Consider the following 23,396-nt stretch of genomic DNA (forward strand, 5'->3'; position numbering starts at 1 on the left):
TGTGAGGAGCTGTTGCAGTTTCCTATCACCAGCAAATGTTTCCTTCCCAACTGTGCAGCTCCCCTCCTGCAATGTGGCATGTAGACATCTAAAAATTAAACACTGCTTATAGCTGAAAAGAGTTAAGTACGTCCTTCATCTACTGTTCAGCCAACAGGAAACAAATCTGAGATACGAGATAGAAAACTGTTCGTCACCTTTCTTCCTGGTCTCCTTTGAGATGTTACATAACCACACCGCATGTTTTGCAGGCAGCAAAACAAATCAATTAAGCAGCTTTTCCTTTCTGACTCATTCTTCTCAACAAAAGTATAGTCATAACCATAGATCTTCAAGGTTGCCAAAAAATGAAAAATACGCACAGCCCTATTCAGCAAAAGATGTTTTTTTACACATAAGAAGCTACACTTTCACGTAAACCTGGGATTGTCAGATCTAGCTCCATAAATGCTTTCTGATGATGTCTGAGGAATCAGTACTGAACAACTGTCCTTGTACAACACAAAGGCAAGAGCTGTTTCTCAGAGCTATCAGAAAGCAGTGGATCTCAGGCTTTCTTAAACATATGAACCAACGAAAAAAACTTCCTATAATTTCAGATTTTAAGAGCCTGAGCAGATAAATCTGTAAGAAGCAGTGTGGCCTACTGGAAAAATCTACACTGGATTTTGTTTTGTATATATTTACTATACCATATTTAACATTGTCCTGATTGACAAGTATCAAGTGTTCAAAATTCTTTTCAAAACACGGAAAGGTGTTCTTTATTAGTGAATTTTAGAAAAAAAAAAAATCTACTTCAATTAATTGGATAAAAGAAAATGTTAATTCTAACATTGAGTGTCGAGAAATGTCATTAAAAGTACCAGTTTGAATTCAAGAGCAAATAGCTACCTCTGCAATATTAAACCACAGTTTTTACAATAAATCACAAGGTAGGCCAATGAAAGAGATGGCAACCTCCACAGATTTCTGGAAATTAAGACAAGCCAGTCATTTCAAAGAAGCTACGTTATTTTGCACCAGTCTTCACTGCACAATGGTTGAAAATACAGTAATAATTAAAAACAAAAATATAGAAAATTTCAGGTTTTTGTTTAATTATACATATGGTTGGCCCAAGGAATTGAAAACCAGCTAACTTCAGTTATACCTGCGAAAACTTGTTGAAATGACTGTTACAAAAGAACTATTCAGAAGATAATGAAAGGATATTATCTACCAAATAGGATGATACACCCTTAAACTACAGATGATCAGCCAAAAATTTTCCCTGCCTGCACAATGGATCATAACTACCTTCTATACAGTTTCCTCTACTTAAGAGACGTTTAATGCCAGGGAAAAAATACTGAAATGGAAGTGTAGATAAAAGCGTCTCTTATTTCCTACGAGCAAATAGTATTACTAACAAAGTGGAGCCCAAGGTTCAACCCAGACTACTGAAGTGCATCTTTATGATACTGTGGTCTGGTGCTGCCTTTGTGGCTATACTAGTTTTGGAGCGGTTTCCATGACAACTTCACTCTTTTAACATTATCCTTGTTCTTCGTACTTATTGTGGTTCTTCTGCTTCCTCCATAGTTGGTTTCTGAGGATTCCACAAGTTATTTTTGGGAGTAGTATGGAATGTAATTTTCATGTTTAACCTCATGATTCCCTTTATGTATTTTCATTAATTCTGTGGTATTTTGCATACTAGCTAAGCAGTGTTCCCATCCTGATTCATGCACTGTGTCACTGAAATCAGAAGGAATATATATGTACATATATGCATATTTGAAAAGTACCAATGCTGAACTAGCAAATACGCGCAAAATAACTGAAACAGTCCTTCAGAGGAAATTTAACAGAGGAGAGTGTATCAGATTTTAGCATCAGTCTTCTTATTTAAGCAAATATGTTTAAAAAACAGAATAAAAGAAAAAATAAAAATTGCTAAACATTGGCAAGAAAAGCTCCAAAATATGCTATGCTGTGTTATAATAACACATTATTATTTTCCCTTATCTTGTTGCACGATAGCTCACATAAAAGCAACAGGAAAAAACAGCTGACAATATTGGGAAAACATTTGTAACTAAAGCATTAAGTGGTGCCAGAGGTTTAAGTGCAAAGGACTGGTGTTTTTTTCCTAAATTCAGTTATAACAACTGTACATACTACTTGCAAAAGCAGCATTAAAATACACAATTCCGCATTACAAACAACTCCTATACTTGAGAAGGGGGAGGTGTGACAAATTAAGATTTATCCCTGCAGTGCTAAGCTGCTTTGCCAGTATCTTTCATCTGCAGAGGACACTAACAGTTGCCAGCAGAGGTTTTCTCCGTATTAGCCGGCACCAGACAACGTCAGCCCCAAACTGACTTACAACATCCCAGGAAAGATAGCAGCCCAGTGTATCTTGGATTACAGATATCCTACAGTTATTTATTCAGTCTTGTGTCACTTGAAAAAGACAAACAAACAAAAAAAACCCCAAACCATAATGCTTACTGCTTATTAATTTACAAGTTTTAGTCCCTACAGCTTAAAATTAAGTCTTTATTCAAGCAATAAACACAGCTTTATTCCTGATAACAGAAATTAATAATGCTTCCAAGAAACCACGATATCAAGAAATAATTTTTAATCAAACAACAATTGCTAATTCTAGCTGTTCACTAGAATTACTTTTAAGATAACCAACAAGCCAGAGTTGAAGTTGTCTCCAGACTGCTGTTTTTTCAGAAAGGTATCATGCTGCCAGGTTGACAGTTGAGAATTTTATTATTTGCTCTCGATAATTTTATGATTTGTTTGAACACAGGACTTAAGAAACCTCCAATTCCTTTACCTGGGAGGATTCTACATTATAATCTTGCTTCTAGTTATTTAACATCTCTAACAATGCTTTAGTTCACTTGAGATGAGATTTCTTTCAATAACACTGTAACTAAGAGCCCAGTGTTGCTCCTGCTAACATCTTTTCCCAGAGAGACATTTGGAGTTGTAAAAGCTAACTCTGCAGCTTTCTGCAAACAGATATATCACAGAGCATTTTGGCTTCATGTAGCACTAAGTCATTTTGTTTACTAGCACTTTACAGACTACATAGTGTACATTCACAGATGTACACGTATCAACCCAGTACACTTTGGTTTTTTTTTTTTTTTTTAACATAAAGTGGCTAGGCCAACCCACAGTTCCTCCTTACCCTGTTCCTTGGAGATAGGTTACAAAACAAAATTGGGATCTCCTCTGCCCAGAGCCTTTAACCAGATCAGATGTAAGATGGCTACAGCTGTTTGCTGACCCAGCACAACTATTCATGTATAACAAAATAAAAAAAAAAAAGCACATCCGACTTGAGCATAGAAAATTCTGTCTTTCCAAACTGGAGATGAGCAAGTCAACAAAATAATAAATAAAGAAAAACGACAATTTCTTTGGACTTTAAGAACCCTTCAACAAAGGCCTTCTGACACGTTACTAGGGAAACTACATAGTCATAGAAATGAAATGTGGCACAGTCATTAAGTTAAAAAAAACTCACTGTCAAAAAAGTAAAGAATATTATTAAAAGCTCTACATTTCATATAGCAGAAGGCAGGCATTTAAGGACCTATACTAAGACAATTTATTTTATGTATTTATTGTAGAAGATGATGGGATATAACAGATGTAACTTAACTGTATCATTTAAAGTGTATACACCTTACGAGCTCAAAAATTCAGGCAGTTTGGGAAAAGGTTCTGTATAATTTCATACTGCAATGTGAATCATATCCAAGACTTGCAATGAGCACAGCTAAATAGCCGGAAGGGAAAGATTAAATAAAACAAGATGAAGCATTATCACCCCATTTCATTCTCTGTCTTGCTAAAATGAACAATAAATAAAGTATACCTCATATATTTTAAGGGAATAATACAAACTATATAGGCAGTTTAAGATTCAGTATTTTACAAAAAGACACAGCTGTTAACAGTGGGAAATGAAACGTGACTACATCAATACCACATTAAAACTGGCAACAGCTCTTGCAAAACTATCAAAGCATATCTTCTGTTGCTCCATGCATGCTCTAGTCTGTTGAGATGAAACTTCCCCTATTTCTGAAGAAAAAAAGGAAGTAGAGTAGCTTTTGACAGCTTTCATAAAAAAGCTGTACATCATCCCTGTTTTTTTAAGTACAACTGTTATAGAAACCAATTCATATTCTCTTTATTGTATTAATGTATTTTAAAAAGAACAGGAAATTTAGAATTCTAGAGGGAAGTCGTTGCTTCCTTATGTACATATCTTTAAAACAATTTAACAGAAACCAACTGCAAAGACAGCAACAACAACAAAAAAATCAATATAGGTCAGCCAGTGTCTTTCAGCTCTCTTTAATGTAAACAAGTTATTTTCAAGTCAGTTCTACAATAAGCTTTATTAATTACAAAATTCACTATGATGATTTATGCTATTTAATGCTTATACAGTCTGTGACTTGCCAGTAGTTTTCTTGTGAGTCTTAAGTAATGACCCTAAAGCTGCATACCATCTCACGAAAACAAAGTGAAATCTTCTGACATGCAAGTTAGAAAGGTTGCCTCACATACAGTTTATAACGACCTAGCCATCTTTGTGCTGCAAGTATGACATCTCAAGAGATGAGAAAGAGCCATCTGAATAAACATTTGGCATTCCTTGAAAATTGGCTATTCAAGTGCCACAAAAATAGCGTCTTGGGTTCTGTAAGTAAACTTAATTCATATTCAGCACAGTAGTGGAACATGTTGCTTCTGATGTTGCCTTTCAGATTAACTGTTTGGTTTGTTGGTTTTTTTTAATTGGTGAATTTAAACAACCAAACAATTAAGAAAATTGACTACTCTGAGAAACTATATGAATGCCAACCCTATTATTTATCAGCTGATTTCAGAAACAATTTTAATTTAGAAGCATGCTACTGATGACAATCTTTTTCAAATTCTGGTATGTTTTTTGCACTTGCTGCTTGCCGTTTTACTGATTAGTGTAATTCATTCAGAATTTACCTAATATGCTAGTGATAAATACAAATGGCCATAGGAATAATTGCATTACTTGATAAATTTATTAAAAACAAATCAAGATAAAATACTTCAACTCTTTGCAGAGCTTGATGCACAAAATATTCACAGGGAAAACAGTTGCTTTACTCAGACTTCTGCAACTAATGAACTTGTGAGCTTCTATGGTAAAAGATTTTCATGCAATGTAGGAACAATGTTCTTCCTCCAACAGAACTGCTGAGTATCACGATAAGGTTAAACACTGCAAACAGTTAAACACACAAGATGTTCAAGAGGAAGTACTGTTCTTGTCTCTTAATAGTGTGGCAGTGTTACTTTTAATGGAATTATGAAAGCTTTAATTTGCCCATGTCCCCCATGAACCGACAGCAATGAGGATGCACCAGCATAGCTGTTAGAGATGAAGCAGCTTTCCCTTTGACAAGACTTCCCTCTTTCTCCTACTCCACGTTTTCTCTCATGTTTGTTTTTTTTATTCTTTTATTAGGCTGAAGGCTTTTTGAAGTAGAGGGCTATCTTATGTTGTGTATCTGTACAGCGAGAGGGAATGCAGAATTCCATTCTTGCTTCAAAACACTCTACAGAAACTGAATTGAAATTCAGAGTGAGCGCTTTCCTCATACAGGTGAATTTAGGCCAAATAAGAAGTCTTATAAAATTTTCATTCTTTTCTAGCAGTTATGCAGCATACTAAAAGTGGAGAAAAGAATTACCACCTGAAACAAAACTTTTAGTAAATTTCCCATTAAAGATACATCTACATAACAGAATTCTTCTAGCACGGGTGTCAGTGATGCAAAGGGACAGAACTACTGGCTGATAACAACACCAACAGCAGTATTTAGCAAAACTGCCTTTTTATCAGTACTATTGCTAACAGCAGATGATTTATACAACAGAAGTACATCTATTTTTAATTTTGTCCTGGCAAAAAGCATTCATCTGACACACCTTAACAATTTCAGAGTATCAATATGCCACCTTGATGCTTCCCTTTCATAGCTATTTAAGCCAATGCTGACACTTGTCCTGTCATTTTTCCCTTACATCAGTACTGTTACTTGTCTGGCCCTCCCGTGAGATGGTCTGGGGAGCCAAGAAGATTACATGTACAATCAGCTTTTGGGTGGTTTAGTGCCTTGAACCAGATCATCATGGGGTTGGCAAGCACCAGACCTGTCACAAGGAAAGAGGTGGGAATGAGAATACACTGCCGGAACTCTGGCTGCATTGAGCTGCATCATTGGAAACTGTTGTGGAAAACAGTCATGGTAAAGACCCAGCCACTCATCATTCAAAAGTCTCTTCTGTACTTACTAAAGCTTTTGAAATGCACCGCTTTGAGAAGAGTGTTATTGACTGTTTCACTTAGTATCACAGATACACATTGTTTTAGTGCTTTTCAGAGATTCAAAAGAATCTTCTTATTACACTGGCTCAAAGGTGAGGTCCCATGCTGGGCCACTAAAGAAGTTACATTGAAATGGACATCACTGAAATAGGAGATTTAACAAAAGTCTGTCCACTAGCTCATTTTTATATTTCACTTTTAAATGCTAGGGGAGGTGTGTGGTTTTCTGTTTGTTTGGTTTTATTTAAGTGTAACATGCTAAATTAACAAACAACTTCTAGGGTTAGTAAACTGACCAGAACATCTAAGTTTGCTACTAAGAGACAGCTTAAAGTTCTTGCTACAGCCAAAAGCAAAGGATGCATTTTCAGGTACCCCAGCTATCCCTGTCAATCAATAGGAAACACTTGACAGTATTCTTGTTTATATGGTGAGCCTTAAGCTTTCAGACTTCCCGCCCCAAACAGATGAAAAATAGCAGATGGTGCTTCCTTCTTTCAGGTTACTTATAAAGTCAGTTAGTGCATCTTCACCGGTGGTAAAAACTAGTTAGAAAGGGTGAAAGAGTAAAAACAAGCTTGGCTTAACTCTAAGACTACCCATTTCTCCGCATTACTGGAATGATTCGAGTTCGGTTTTGGGATGATTCCTGTTCAAACTCTTCTGACCATATTTCCCAGCAATCATCACAGTTCAGTTTTCAGAGTGTAACGTAGTTGCACAGACCTATGGTTCTCACCCATGACTATCCGGCACTGAAAAACCAAACAGTTCGCCCGAATGGTGAACTAAAAGATTTGTGGCATCCGCAGAAGTTGAGCAAGTAAGAGAATGCAAGAAGGACAATTAAAATCATTGAAGGGTCAAGCAGTTGTCTTATTAAAAAAACAGACTGAAAAGGTTGGGCCTCCTCAATTCAAACAGGAAAAGCTGAAGGTGGGGCAGGAACATGACTGAACTTCACAAAATAAAGGCGGCAGCATATGAATTGAATAAAGCCTGACTGAGACAAAGGCTGTGGAGGAGATGAGGGTTTACTGCAACATGCTAATTCTTGCTGAAGCACTCAATTGACATTTCTCCATTACAGTTTTACAGCGTTCTGATTACAAAGTAGTAACTCTTTGCCTGGTAAAGTTATCTTCTATAATGTGAAATCTAGATAAGCGCTAGAGAAAAGCTTTGGTTTTACAGCATAAATCTGTGTCTGGAGAACCATTACCTACAAGATAAAGAAAGAAAAAATTCCAGTGTAAAAAGTCTTGCCAAGTTGTTATTGTATCATTACCAAAGTTACAATAACTTCCCTCAGAACACTGTTTTCTGAATCATGGTTATGACTAAACATTTCGGGGGGGAGGGAAACAGTTCCTTAAAGTCCTCCTTAAACAAGAAAGTCTCAGATCTAAAATGCTGTTCAATTAGATATGAAGAAAGTAAGGAGACAGTCTTCTCCAATTCATTATCAAGCTAGATGGATTCAAAAACGATTCTGCCTTAGCATGGGGATTCACCATTGCTTTCATATTAAGTAAAACAATTTTGATGTAGGCACAACTTCAAGTTCTAGGGTAATGGTTTCCCCCAAAACTTCATCAGACTGTACAGTTGCCCTTCCCCTTTCTGATCACCCACTCATCTTTAATAACTGCATTAATGCAACTTTAGAAAAATTCCTTCTGAAAATTAATAAAGTCCCTTTATTTGTCATGGCCTCCTTCGGTTTCAGATTTTCTGAAACAACAACCAACAGACTAATTTTTAAGATTGACACTTTAAGGTAACAGTCGCTTAGTCCTCTGCAGTAAGGAGAGATTTAGCAAATTTTAAACACTAATCAATAAATTGATTTGACTATTGTGGTATGATCCTACTTTGTCACCTCTTCGTATTCTTCTCCATAGAAAAATCAGTAAATATTAAAATCATAGCATAGGATAGCATGCTTCGGGTAATCAGAACTTTCTTAAAGCCAGATTTTGGGTGGAACTTGATTCAAGCATGAATCTATGCTTGAGCAATTTCTTGCTCTAGGCTATAGGTAATTAACTAAATAGAAAATGGCTCAAAAATACAAACATGGCTACATAAAAGGGAAAGTTTGTGTCTTTCTCTTAGCTTCCAAATCACCATTCATGCTTAACTGTTTTACGTTAACTCATATAAACACATGCAATCCCACAAAATACTGCAAACCAGTCTTAATCCAGAAAAGTAAAAATAAACAAGGAAAATCTATAACTTCAATATTGTGACTTGCTTTTACATACATTTAGAACTGCTTGAAGAAACAGTACATCCTCCTAAAATGAAATATGATAGTTTAAGTAGGTGCATTAAATATACAAAGAATCTTCCATTACTATTTTATTGTGAATTTTTTACTTTAGGTAAATTTTCTGCTGCATGTACTCTAGTTGGTTTGTATCATGAACGTAGAGCATATTCAACAGAAAATTAGAAATGCCTGTGGAAAATTAACATTTACAGCAAAGCTTTAATTTGTTGAAGTATGAATACCATTGCAGAGTGGTTTGAGGTAGCCTACTAGCTTTTATTGAACATTACTTAGCTAATTTTTATTGCCTGACATCCTTCAAACATATTCTGCAAGTACTAAGTCTTCTTTCTCTCTAAAAAGATTCTGTCCCATTTCTGAGTGGAAAAAAAAACGTGTTTCCACTTGACATATTTGAGACATATTTGACAGTTAAAAATTTCTCTCAAGCATTCCAAACTGTAATCACGTTATAAAACCATTAAAAATGGATTAGAGGGAGTTACAATATGTATTTCACATGGGTTTGGAGAAAAATTACAAAACATCATTCATTTTTTTACTCTGTGCTATTAATTCAGTCTGCTTTGTTTTCTAACTGCAAACTTCACGGCTTTTCCGTCACTAAACATTGAGAACTGGAACAATCCAAACAGTATCAAATGAAAAGATAGCACAAGCATTGTATTTGAGTAATTTGGCAGCTACTGTAAAGTAAGACAATAGGCAAAACAGGTGAGACAATATGAATTCGTCAATTCCGTGTATAATCTGAATATAATTAAAGGTTATTGTGGGAGCACAAAGAAGCAAAGACCAAAAAAGTATTAATAAATGACACTTCAGGCACCAGGTTCTCAAGGAATGCATTTAACATCTCAAACCAGAGTGTTTAATTACATGCTGCCTCTTTTACACAGACACCACTGTCATCGAAGGAGAATGATGTTTATAATCTTACAAGACTCTCAAAACATGGGTCATGGCCCATGAAATATGTAAGGACCATTAATAACTGCATTCAATTAAAAAAAAGAAAAAAAAAGAGAGAGAAAAAAATCCCAAACTGGGGATTGTGGCATTTGCAAATACAAACCCAACAAATTATTTCTTTAATATCGTTTATGGGGTGGTCAAAACTAGAATTTGGGTCACCACCAAAAGAAACTTGTTAACTACTGCTCCGCAACGACAGCTCGGAGGGTTGTATTACTGGAGGACTACTTCCCTGCCAAAGATCAAGCTCAAAAGATTTAACCAATTTGTCTACAAAACCTGTTAAAAACAACCAAAACAGTAACACAACATTTTTTTAGCTTCTATATCAGAATTATTTAATTAAATAGACTGCCTCTGACTTAGATATGAAGAATTATTTCATCAAGTTAGAACCGCTTAAAGAAGAAGGTTCACTCTGCAGTCTATTTGACAACGTTAAACAGCCACATTTAGCTTATGCCTGAAATCCAAAGTTTTACTCTCCAGACAAGAAACCAACAGTCCAAGTACTTACACAAATAGTTAGCTAAGAAATATGAAATATCAGATGACATGAAAAAAATAGGAACTTTTATAAACATAAATAAAATCAAATAATGATTTCCTATTTACTTAAGAGTTTTAAACAGTTTATATAACTGTGCTCACACCTTGGAAAAGATGACTGCCTTACCAAGGAGTAATCATGAGCATTCTGTATTTATCCCCCACAAACTTGTCTGCAGTTTTTATTCTGATTGCAACAGACAGACAATACATTACTCATAAGTTAAGCATTGCGATGCTGATTTTAAGCCAAGTGACTTAAAGATGTCCAAAAAGTGAGACACGAAACATGTGCTATACTTCTTACTTATTTAGAATATTTCCTTGCTACAGACAAAATGGAAAGGAGATACTAGCTTCTGCAAATAGCCATTTAAAACAAGAAAGTTATCTCAGTTTACAGTCTACAGATGACTTTCTTGCACTACCTGTTTACTCAGAAAACTTAGCAAGAGTGACAATAGCTGTAAAGAGCTCTGTAAAGCTTTCCCCTTGACACATTTCCCAGGGTTTAAAACAGTGATACTGCCTTTTCCTTATCTGGTATCTTCAACATGCTAAAACTGCAATCATGTGAAAATAAAGATAACATTACAGAGCAACTCACCAAGCTGATCAGCAAGACTAAAATCATTTGTTTGTCTACTATGAACACTCATGCACCTTTTTGCATGTAGACCATACACAGCAGCCCTAAAATACGCAGGCTACTCTTACAGAAATGACTGTTCTTAGCAAGCTTCAGGTAAAGTTTTAGTTCTATTTTACATAGACTAAATATTTAAAATTGAACACTGCCATCTTATACATTAGTCTCTTGAGAGTAAATCAACTCTCTTCTCTCCTCTAACTCCTAATGCCTTTATGGCTAAACAAAGCAACATGGCATTTAAGTGAATATTATTAATTCAGATCTCCTGAGGACAACTGTACTATTTTACTGCTCCAGTTTAATACTGGAGGTCAACTTATATAGTCAATTATGAATGAAAATAGATTAGAACAAAATATATTAAGTATAGCAAACAATTTTAATCAAAATTGCCAAAAGTTCTGCACTGATTCATTCTTATGTGTTAAAATTCATTTTAGGACATTTTCACCTGCTTTTTCTTTCCAGGCCAAGGCTTATGGCTGAGTCACACATGAAACTTCAGGTTCACAAAACACATTATTTGACTGGAAATTTTCAAACATGAATTTGTCTTCCAACTAGTACTAAACATACAGGATTTCAGATGAACTCAAGCAATATCCTTTCACAGGGAACTGTATCTTTTATATAGGAATGTTTGTAAGTTCCAACAGCTCTAACAAATTCTTCTAAGGAATTAGTAGAGCTAATGACACCAGGTAAGTCAAAAGATAACGATCAGACAAAAAACAGCATATCAGTGCTTCAGCTTAGATTTTAAGTGGTCAAAGTCTATTCCTATGAGTGTTGTTACAGATGTAAAAGATAGCCATCCTAGCAAGCAGCATGATACACTAGTATCATTAAGATAACTTCAAGTTGCAATATCCAACTGTAGGAATTATTTAGATCTGCTGCAAGGCCACAGAAACTAGACAATATCAATTCTCCTTGCTCTGCTCTGATTTTGCTTTCAGGTCAGACTAATTAAAATATTTTCCAGGATTAGAAAATAAAGTTATGATGTTAGTGGTACACAAAAAGTACTTCTAAGCAGCCACCAACTGTCAGTTCATTTTTTGGCATTAAAAGGAGTTAAGGCCGCACTATCGTTAAATAAGTAAATTGGTCCAGTCTTATTAAATCACTATTTAAAAACTGTATTTGTTTCTACCTGCTGTAGAAGACATTATGGCAAAAACAAGCTCTCCTGTAAGTCATACAGGTACATGACAGGTAAGATTGTTTTAAATACACAAACAAAAGCTTAACTTCAACAAAGCAACATCATTAGTTTATTGGACTTGAAGAAACACTATTATCAAAAGCCCACTATCATTAGCCAGAGATTAATTTGGCCACTATTGCAAATATAAGTATATATAAATACTTAATGTAGTTGTAACTTTCAGAAGATAATGCATTTGGGTAATGCTGTTCACCATGATTATAGCTATCAGCTTCCACAACATTTCTTCTCTGAACCTAAAGAGAAAGCAGAATAGGCTTTTTAACCAAACACCAGTTAATTGCTGAGAGTTGGAAAACTTGTCGTCGTAACTTTAGATGAAATACAAATATTTGATTTTCAAAATTCCTATGAGAATCTTGTATACACAATGCTTCCAACATCTTAGATTCAGGGTAATAAACGGGATACTATAAATGGGCAGAATATTCCAATTCAAACTAAGAAGCATGAACACAATTCAAAACCAGACAAGTACAAAGCATTCTCTAACAATAATTTGTCAATTTCTATTAAAATATATACACACTATATATTCTCTCTCTATCTCATGTAGTATACTGCCACATATATTCTACCACTATAGAATCTGTTCCTGCAGAAGACTTGAAATTAGTATATTTGTACAATGGTACCCGTAATTATCATAATGATGGCCAAAAGGCCATGAAATTCTTGGAGGAGTTTCCTCTAGTGAAGGGCTCAAATATGACACCAACTAAACCCTAGGAAAATGCCTTTCTACAATATAGCATACAATGTTCTTACTAGCAAAAAAGGCTGGCAAATTTTACTGAAATATAGTCCCAGCACTTTATTTCTTTGAGAAGGTTAACTTAGGAAGATAGCTGCATTTTAATTAGTTATGTGCATCTGTACAACAAAGATTCTCAATCAGGAACTTTAGCAAGAAAGAGCCACAGAACACACTAGGCTTTTTAAATGTCTGTTTTCACACCATCTGAACCTTAACTTCTGGGAATTTAGAAAGCAGCTTAAAGCTGATGAAAATCTTCACATGGTTACTTAAAATTACTACAGTTTAACACTTACTTATACTGATTTACCTTAAAGCAATGTTTACTATGTGCACTGAACTGACATTTGATACAATAGGGCAATGTAACACACAATAAAGTAACATGATATAATAATGTAACTCATTTCTAAAGCAACCTGATTACAATCAACTTTAACAGTAGGAGCCTAAGATTTTTCAGGGGACCTAACCTTATCAAATCAAGAGCAGTTTCAACCTCTCAATCTCCTTCTCTTAAAAAAAAAAAAAGAAAAAAAAAAGAGAGAAAAGAAAAAAAAAAAGAGTAGCTTGCAATCTCACTGCCAAATGTCAAAGTTGAAATCAGCCTCCAATGCTAATATTATGTTTCTTCAGTGGCATTCAGAACCCTAGCAGCCCATTCAGTAATTCTAAATAACTCATTACAGGCAATTAAAAAAGATTGGAAAAAAGTCTATCATCAGCAACCTCAAAATTCTCTTTACAAGGGCCATCACCTGATGCTGAAGTACTGCAAGGGTCTATAAATTGAAAAAAGGATGGAAAACTACACTATTATTCTTTAGCCAAGAGCAAAAAGAAAAGAAAATAGCCCAAAAGTGGCCTCTCTGAAGAGGCTGAAAAGAGCTAGAATGAAAAGTCCTATAGAATCGTAAACCTTTGTCATCAGTAGTCTGCAGTTACATAGCTCCTCTGATCACAGGAGAGACTTGCAACAGCAGTCAAAACACTTGGAAACAGAGTATTTCTAAACATTACGTAGAAGTTAGTGAATACAAATGTATGAATTGTCAGAGCTAAGAAAGCTTTGGAAAACTAGAACGAACAGCTTCAAAGGAAAGAAGCTCTTATAGTAATATGGCTAAGTTATTAAAAAATAAGCAGGACCCTTGTACTGGGATTGGGAAGAAGGGGAACGAATCACAAGTTTTCAGCACCCTTAAGACTTCTGTATACAAAACTAGTTATCACTAGACATAGCATTTTTTAATGTAAATAATTTAATCATCTAGTGTTCACAATACTGCCAGAATCATTTAAGAGTTGCTTTCGAGTTTTTCTTTAAATATTTGATACTTTGTCCAGAAGATAAGTTACACAACTAAACCAAATACTTCCCTACAGGAAATCATAGCACGTAACCAATCTAACCTATTTTTTATTAGAAGTCCAAAGTATACAAAGCCTTATTTATCTGGCAATTCCATTTCATCATATATCTGCCAAAACCCTGTCACACACTAACTCCTAAGATCTTAAACAAAGGCAAATGTAGTTTTGGAAAATGTAACTGACACTAGGTTGTTGTTGGTTTGGGTTTTTTTTTTTTTTTGTAAAAAATAAAACAAAAAACCCACCACACAAACAAAATTAAAACCCTCAAACTCCCCACGCTTACATTATTTAAAGACAAAGTCTTAGAAAGTTGACAGTTCTGTTCTGGTTTATAGTTTTGATTCCAAAATTTGAGAAGGTATTGAATAGGTATTCTTGCAGTTTCTCATTTGAGGTGTATATCCAAGAAAGAACACCTTAATTCACCCTTGCTTTCGAAACAGTCTCTTGGCGAGCATGCTCAGATGCAGGAACATGAGTACTGTTAGTATCTGTGCGTAATCTTCCTTCTCAAACTAGATGGAAACAAAATGAATACTGCTGAATACATGCAGTAGGAGACCTTTTTTTAAAATGGGAATTTTTTCCAAGGAATACTAGTACTTTTAATTTTCACATGTGCTACGTTCAACAAGTTTACCAGTGTAACTGCATGTGTAATTCTGACTACCATAGTTTTTAAAATAGGGTTTAATTTTGAAAAATTCAATTTCAACAGTTAACACTGTCATGTCACATTCAGAAATAAACCTCAAAGTGAAAAATCACATCCAACTGGAAAAAAACTCTCCTGTTGTACACAAAGTACACTGAAATGCAAAATTTACCGGTTGCCTTGCTCAGACACTTTCCTCTATAGACTATTGCTAATACAGACATGCCTACAGATAAACATGAAGTGAAAAGAGGTTTGAGGACAGGAAGGGAAATGCATGTGGGGGAGGAGGAGAACACATCTAGTATTGTATCTTTGAGGCTTCCCCAGTCATCTCTATGGGACAGAGCATTATATTCACAAAAAGGGAACCAAAACTCCACTATAAAGTTTGAAGAAAAACTTTAATACTCTGCAAATGCCGTTAGAGACAACATCATGTTTTTATAGTCACCAAGCTTTATGATACAGCAACTTCAGACATATTTCCCAGTCATTTTAATCAAAAAAATCTCCAGTTTTCCACACTGACATGAGAACCACCATCTAGACTATATATTACACCACCAACAAAATCAACTAGATGCTCTTAAAACAAAACATTGACACAAATTCCTGGGGTGGAAAAAACCCCCCACCTAGCATTCTGAACTAACTGTGGCACTTTTGCTGAAATTTACAAACAGGTGACACCACAGCAGAATAAAATCTAAAATAATTTCTACCAAAAATAGCACAGGTTTCATGAGTACCCGGATTTCAAAAACTCTCAAATGCAGCACTCTAAATATAAATGTTTCTTGACTGAATTAGCCCTCAGTAACACTGTAAATGCTATTCTTTCTCATACTATTTTTTTTCTAGTCTCAAGAACCAGCTCCAGAGTCTCAATTCATGTCAATTCACCAATTCTCTCATGCTTATCCTCTGTGGATTTTTTTCCACACTATCCCTAAACCAAACGTGGAGCATTAATGCCCTTTTAGAAAGGGGAAAAGTAGCTAAAGATTTGCCCAAAAGCTACAGTCTTGTCAAACACTAGCAGCGTTGTATCTCTGTCGCTGTACTTTACTTTGCTTGATAAATTCTAGATAAGCATCCTTAAGAACACTACTTGTGCCAGTATACTTAAGGACTGAAAGATCAAACAGCAGAAAGAAGTGAGGAGATCCAACACAAGAATTCTGCCACGTAAAGAAAGCCAACGTAACACAACTATTTAATTCAATTCCACATGGAACAAGATAGGAGAATGCCCATTAAAAACGATGCGAGCTTGGCCCTATAAACTACGCAGGAGGCACACAAGTCAATTTTACTGTTCACGGGCTTCCTTCCATACGGAAACTTTAAAAAACAAAAGTATGAACTTCACACCTAAGAAAATACAGTCTTTGTAAGATCAGAAGCCATACTGTACACGAGTCCAAAAAAAACAAAATACAGAAGCGAGCGATTCAGCAACGGGCAGGGTGGAGCAGAAGGCGGGACAATGACCTAATAGGTCTTTTCTATCTTTAGTTTCATGAGCCTCCGTGGGCAAGAAGCGTCTGGATGACGGGCTCCGCTCTGCAGCCGGCACGCCGCGGGACGCGGGGACACGGCCCTGCCGGCGGGGCGGCAGGTGGGCGCCGCGCTGACCTGCCCAGCCAAGGTCTCCGGAAACCCGATGCTTACAACAGGTATCCCGAGGTGGGAGAGCCTGGACAGGCAAGCTTTAGGCAGCGTTGAACTCGGAAGCAATACTACAAGTCATTTTTTTAGCTAGGAGCAACACTACAACTGATCTGAGTTGCCCGCTTGTCCTTACCTTGAACACTTTACCGAAAGCACCATCTCCCAGCTCTCCTATGATTTCCCAGAACTCCTCAGGGTTCAAATCCCTCTTGACGTGCTCGTATTGTTTCTTCTTCTTCTCACCACCCAGCTTGAAAATCTTACGAAAGTTGAAGAAGGACATTTTTCCTCCTGCCGAGGGAGGCCAGCCTCCAGGCGACCAGGCGGAGGCGGGGGCGGGCGGCGGCTGGCGGTGCCCCCTCAGCCCGCCGTGACCGTCCGGGGCGGGCGGGCGGTCCTGCCGGGCGCGATCCCCGGGAGGAAAGTCCTCACGCCGCCCGGGAAGCCGTCACCGCCGGGCGCTGAGAGGAACACCCCGAGATCTCCCTGGAGCCCCCCAGAGGGGCCGGGCCCTCGACGGCAGCCGCAGCGGTCCTCTCCCGCGACGGGCTCGGCGGTTCCTGCCTACTCGGCCGGGCCGGTGACCATCGCGTCAGCAACAAGTGCCGGGCTCCCTCCTCGGGACGGGCGGCTCGGCGGCGGCGGGCGGGGCGGAGGACGGAGCCTGAGGAGAAGGGGGGCGGCGAAGGGATCACGGCTCCCGCTGGAAGGGGGCAGCGGTCACCCCGCTGCCCGCCGAGGGCGCTCCCGCCTCGGAGGACGGGGCGGATGTAGGGAGGGGAGGGGGCTGCCCCGCTCCTGACTCCCGGCCGGTGCCCTCACAGAACGGGGCCCCGGGGCGTCCCGGGGCGGCAGAGCGGAGGAAGACGACGCTTCCCTCACGGTCTCTCTCCTGCTCGCTCCCCCGCCCTCTCGCAGAGCGGGACCCGGGCGGCGGCGGCGGCGGCGGCGGCACCTCCTCCTCCTCCTCCTCCTCCCGCCGCTGGCGCGTGAGCGCGCCCCGTGCCCCCGCCCCTCTTCCCGCGCTCCCGGAACCGCCTCGCGCCGCGGCCGCCGCCACTGCGCCAGCGCACGCGCGCCACCGCCTCCTTCGGCGCATGCGCACGCGCCATACCGACATCCCCCACACACCCCCCCGCAACGGTTCGTCGCCGGCAAAGCTGGGGGAAGAGGCGGGGCTTTCCCCTTCCCACGTGACGGGGCGGTGTGAGCCAATAGGAGCGCGCCGAGGCCTCCGGCGGGTAAGTTGGTGTTTGGCCCCAAGATGGAGGAGCGCACCCCCTTCCCCCTCACTCGCCCTTTCCTCAGGGCAGCGCTTAGGGTGGGCGAGTTCTCGTTCTTTCCTCCTGTTTTTCTTTGGGGGTAGGCTGCGTACTTGCAGCTGGGAGGAGGGGGAAACGACTTTGCCCTTTCGTTCTCTGGTAGCAGTTATGGGAGGGGCTATGCGGAAGAGGGATCCTTTGCCTTCTGCTGAGTTGCTTATCCTGAAGGACACCCTGCTCCTCTTATTTATTCTCAACCGTCCCGTGTAGGGAAGGTGTCTCCAGTCCTGTGGCAGAGGGCGATGTTCCCTAGGTAGGGGGACAGCTTTCTTTTAGGGCTGGCTGGTTACCTTGAGTTCCTCTTTTCAGCAGAGGTAGACTCCCTCCTCCCCCCACGTTGCTCCCGCGTCTGATTGTGGGAGCTGAAGAGGGTGCGAGGCCCTCTTTGTCTGCCAGGAGCGTTGGGATGGCAGGTGGTGCCTCCTGGAGGGTTTCAGCCTGGGAGTCATCCTTTGAGGAAGGTGTTGGTAGAAAAACGCAATGTTGGAAGACTTTCTTTTGTTTGTGGACCAGTGCTGTTCCTAGACCTGCTACTGGTTTGTGACATTCAGTCATAGCAGGGTGTGATATTAATGTGTTGCACGTCTTTGGTATCTTGTGAGATTTAATCAGTGGGACAGGCTTAAATTTCCTTATCTCACAACCTTCTCTTCCCACAAGTAATTCCTTCATCTGCCTGAAGTATGATTGTATTTTAACAGTTGTGTTGTTTACATGCCACTAAATGCATGGTATTTCTTCACGTAAAAGCAAGGCGTGTTCCCGTTGTCTGGATAAGAGGCAATTAGAAGATATCTTGGAGACAAAGTTTAGGCTGTCACAGGAGGCAGGAAGTCAATCTTGCAGTTCAGGTGATGATGTGAGACCTGAGAGAGATCTGACAGTGAGACAAACCCAGTGAAAATCACGTAATGCCTTATCCTCATATGAACCTGAGTGCCTGCAGTTACCATTAATTTGAACTGCATTATAAGCTTCTAAAGATCAAGCCTCTGGTGTGTATCATGCCTCAGACCATTTTATTAGTTTGCTGACTAAGGAGGGTAGTCCATGTGTAAACTCAGTAATAATAATGAGGCATTGAGATGCACCAGTTATAGGGATCATATGGCAACCTCAACAGTCTCCTTGAAGGAAGCATGACTTTAAGGAATAGAAAGTGCTGGGCTGAGTCAAGAAAGGGATTTCAGCAAAGGAGATGTCTAATAGTACAGGTGTTAGTAGTAATGAAGATTAGAAAGATGGTTCAGAAGGAAGTAAGGGCATAGAAGTAGCCTGGAACTGAACTTTGCATCATGTGTAAACGATATTTCTTCAGCTGAAGCATGCTGGGGTAGAAACCTTTTAAGAATATGTTGGTATTGTATGTTGAGTAATTAGTGGCGCTAATAGTATTTATAGTGCACAGAAACACAGTCTGCTAGGCACTGTCCTGCCGCAGAACAAGGAGATGGCTCCTGCCACAAAGAATTTATGAATCAAACAAGTGTTGTGTCATGAGTTAATTTCTTTAACCTGTATAAAATCAGTTTCAAGGGTAGTACTACTCTATGAATAGAGAGCCTTTCAAGTACTCTTGCTAACCAGCTAGCAGTCCTGATTTGTTGTAATAATCAGCATTTGTTGTTCAAAAATGATCTTGGGCTTTGTGGTTCCTTTGTACTGACAGCTTGGCCACAAAATGTAAAACTGTTGAGGAGGGTGTTAAAGCCAAGGCTGTTTATGTGTGTAAGGGTAATACCAAGAAACACCTGCAATCCGAATGAGCTATTTTCCCTTCTCTGTGATCTGGCTGGCTGGCTGGCTGGACATATTAACTTGATTTGCAAGTTTCATGCAGACAGTTTGGATTAAGTACAATAACAAAGAAAGTGATTGATAAGGTTTCTCCAGTGTTACTAGCAGCAATTTAGCTTCTGGAATCTTAATTTTTAAAATTCAATTTCTTTTTCCTCTCTATAATACTTTTTTTTTTTTTTGTGCCCCTTCAGGTGGGATGATAGCTTTGATTTAGATGTTAAAATACAATGATGGCTTTAATAATAATTTTCATTTATTTTTTAAATTGAATATTTTGATTTTAACTTGCTTTGTCTTGGATAAAAAGTGCTTTGGGACTAATTTCCATCTGTTTATTTGAACTGACTAATTGATAGAGGATGGGGAATAAAAGGAATCCAAAGCCATAGCATGAAATCCTCGTATCTAGGCAGGATTAGCTTTTCTTTAGCCTCACGGTTAATGTCATAGGGCAGCGGATGCAGGGCGTGTATGTGTGTATGTCAGAGTTGGTAATAATAACTGGCAATAAAGGCAAAACTAAAAGAAAATTTCTTGAGCTATATGTGAACAAATGTATTTGAGCTTGCGGCCTTAGTAAGGCTGGCAGTTATGGGACTGGGATTCCAGGGCCTGGTTCTGTGTCAGCTCTATCAATAAATGAACTTCTGACTGTAAGTAGTTCACATACAGCATCTATATAATATATCAGTTTGCTTTGAACATGTGTGTGATAAAACAGGTTCACTCAGAGCAGAACAGGGACAGTAGTGTCATCCTACCAAGGACTAAATGTTAGTAGGTTTTACAGATGTGTTGCTTTAGACTTTTATAACAATAGTCTTCCTGTTCCAGAAAGCTTTTAATTCATATAATGTTGAAAATATAAGATGAAAAGCTGACACAAGAAAGGAGCAATTAATCTAGTGATAAAGTTTTGGGTTTAAGTTCTATTTTTTTTGCTTACTCTTTAACAAATAATTCAAGATAAAAACGTTATATCTGAAAAGGAAAACTGTGGCTCAGTCTCAATTTTTCTCGTATTCTTTCACTCTAGACTTACAGCTTGCCACTTAATCCTAAAAATAAACTCTCTAAGGTGAAGGTTAAGTGCTAGTAGCAAATCCTTCCCAATTTGCATTGACTTCCTGGTATGGAGGAGGCTGTATGAAGCCTGTTTTTGTGTGTGTGTGTGTGGTTTTTTTCCCTGGTAGCAGGAGTTCTTAGCAACTGTAAATGTTTCCAGATGGTAAGGATAAAAAGGTAAAAGTGAGTTATAAGTATATTAAAATTTCTCCTTCAGGAATTTAATGCAATGCATTTTGAAAATTCACTGTTTCCTTAAAATGTCAGAGTAAAGATGTTAAAGAATTATCTTGGTTGTGCATCAAATATACTGGCTTAAAAATAGCTGTAACTCTTGACTGCAATCTTTCTCATCTCTTTGAGATTTAGAAGGCTCCTTTATACTTTCTGTTGCTTAATATCACCATCCTTTCCCATTGACTTCGCTTACACTTGCTACTGTTCCTAACTCCCTCTTTAAGTTCTACTTGTTTCATTTAAACTGCTCTGCTTCAGTTTCTCTTCATTGAAAATAAACACTTGCTTCAGAAATTTTAATTTGAAATGTGTTCTTCACAGAAGATATTGTCCTTTCACTGCAGTCCTACGTTCTGTCTTCAGTTCTTTCAAAATATTTAATAGTATATTTTTATATTGTCTTGACTTTCTGTCCACCCACACTTTCACTGATCTCCTTCAATCTTCTTTCTGATGTTTGAGTTCATTGAACTGCTGTAAGGTCACGGGTGGCTTGTTCGTAGTTAAATCTGAGACATAATTCTTGTTTCACCCGTCTTAATCTGTCTGTCACCTTTGGCACTCAACACTGTCCCTTCTGTTTTCTTTACTTGATGTATGTGGTGTTTTCATTGGTATTTTCCAATTATATGGTGGTGGCTTTCCATAGGCTCTATCATTTCTACCCCGTTCTGTTCCCAAACTTAATGTTTTCTGCTGTATTGGACTCATTTCAGTTCTAAGTGCCACTAACCTCTAGATCCTTTTAGTTAACCCACTGTAACTTCTAGATCCTTCTAGTTAACCCACTACCTTCCTTTTTACCCTCCTCCTTTTTGCATTCTTCGTTTTTGCCAAGACCTTGTGTGTCCAGCCTCTGTTTCTGAAGTTATTTCCAAAAGCTGCCTTGCTTCCCTCTGAATTTGACTTCTTTTTCCTTAGAGTTTGGGATTTTATGGAATTAAGCTCTGATACTTTGCCTTGTACCACCATAGCTTTACTAACTTTCCTCAGTCCTTCAGGTTTTATGAGACATTTTTGGTGACTCTCCCATACCTGACCTTTTTCTCCCTTCTCCCATTCATCATCAGTCATTTTTCCTTTCCTACTGTTCTAAATGTGTTGCCTTCTCACAGGAGCACCTCAGTTCAGTGGATTTTAAATACCATGGTGTTTTTAGTCTCTTTCCATCTTGTATATTGACCTTAAAGATGTTCCTTTTCTTCCCTCTATGACATTTCCATCTTCTTTGTGTACATGCCAAGTTTTTAACTTTTTGTCCTTTTTCTGTGACACTTCTACACTTGCTATGCTGTACCTGACTCCTGTGTCCTAATGCTCTAATTAATGGTGGTAAGTACAGAGGAGCTAGTAGTATCATTAGTTAATAACCCATGTTTATGACAAGGTGAAGAAGGAAATACAGAAGAGGGATACAAAAAATCTTTTTATTTCTTTATGATGTAAGCGGATGGCCTAAAAGGCTGTACTACCTGAAAGGAGGTTGTAGCGAGGTGGGGGTCGGTCTCTTGTCCCAAGTAACAAGTGATAGGACGAGAGGAAATGTCCTCAAGTTGCACCAGGGCAGGTTTAGGTTGGATATTAGGAAAAATTTCTTCGCCAAAAGGGTTGTCAGGCACTGGAACAGGCTGCCCAGGGGAGTGGTTGAGTCTCCATCACTGCAGGTATTTAAAAGATGGGTAGAGGTGGTGCTTGGGGACATGGTTTAGTGGTGGACTTGGCAGTGCTAGGTTAATGGTTGGACTTGATGATCTTAAGGGTCTTTTCCAACCTAAATGATTCTATGATTCTACGTTTTCCTCCAGTGAGCATCAAGTCGTGTTACCCATTCATTGGAAGCCTTGAGAGGGGAGACCGTATTGTATGTAGCACTCTTAAAGCCTTTCTATTAAATGTACAGTTGATAGATCTGTAGCTTAGAGACTTGTATTTCTGTTCTGCATGTGAAATTTAAAGCTGTCTTCATAAAGGAACAAAAAAGAGGCTCGGTTTTGCACTCAGTATTTTATGAGCTTTTCTGATATGAACTGGAATAGTTTAGTCATATATAATACAAACAGGAAAAAAATATAATACTATAGGTCAGACGCTCTAGAGCTCACCCATATCTCATTAGCCAGAATCAATGCTCAGGCTCCTATCAATAACCTGGAAACTATACATTGCATGATTTCTTTTTTTTTTTTTTTTTTTTTTTGATGCATTACTGTAGGACCAGTTAATCTAAGAATTGCCATAGAAACATGTGACATTTGGAAGCTTCAACATGTAAGGGTATTACTTGATGTTTGCAGTAAAAAAAATTTGAGTGTTAAAACATTAAGGAATAGGATTGATCTAATTTTGGCTTCAGAAGAATCTGTGTGTTTAGTCTAAAATGGCCTAGCTTTTTCAGTAGTC

General features: G+C 38.4%; 2 protein-coding genes across 4 annotated transcripts in view; one reads left to right on the plus strand and one right to left on the minus strand.

The window, feature by feature from the left end:
• Window positions 1–17,613, minus strand: part of SLK (STE20 like kinase) — a 51,937-nt gene extending 34,324 nt beyond the window's left edge. For both annotated transcript variants that reach the window (XM_082308248.1, XM_082308247.1), the window contains exon 1: window positions 16,706–17,613. In XM_082308248.1, the coding sequence (XP_082164374.1) occupies window positions 16,706–16,855 (150 nt within the window). In that variant the 5' untranslated portion in view covers window positions 16,856–17,613. The remainder of the gene's footprint in view (window positions 1–16,705) is intronic.
• A 171-nt stretch (window positions 17,614–17,784) lies between these two features.
• STN1 (STN1 subunit of CST complex) overlaps window positions 17,785–23,396 on the plus strand; it is a 45,290-nt gene continuing 39,678 nt past the window's right edge. For both annotated transcript variants that reach the window (XM_082308391.1, XM_082308392.1), the window contains exon 1: window positions 17,785–17,813. The gene's annotated coding sequence lies outside the window, so the exon portion shown is untranslated. The remainder of the gene's footprint in view (window positions 17,814–23,396) is intronic.

Source organism: Platalea leucorodia, assembly GCF_965183815.1.
Source record: "Platalea leucorodia genome assembly, chromosome: 4".
NCBI classification, from domain to species: domain Eukaryota; kingdom Metazoa; phylum Chordata; class Aves; order Pelecaniformes; family Threskiornithidae; genus Platalea; species Platalea leucorodia.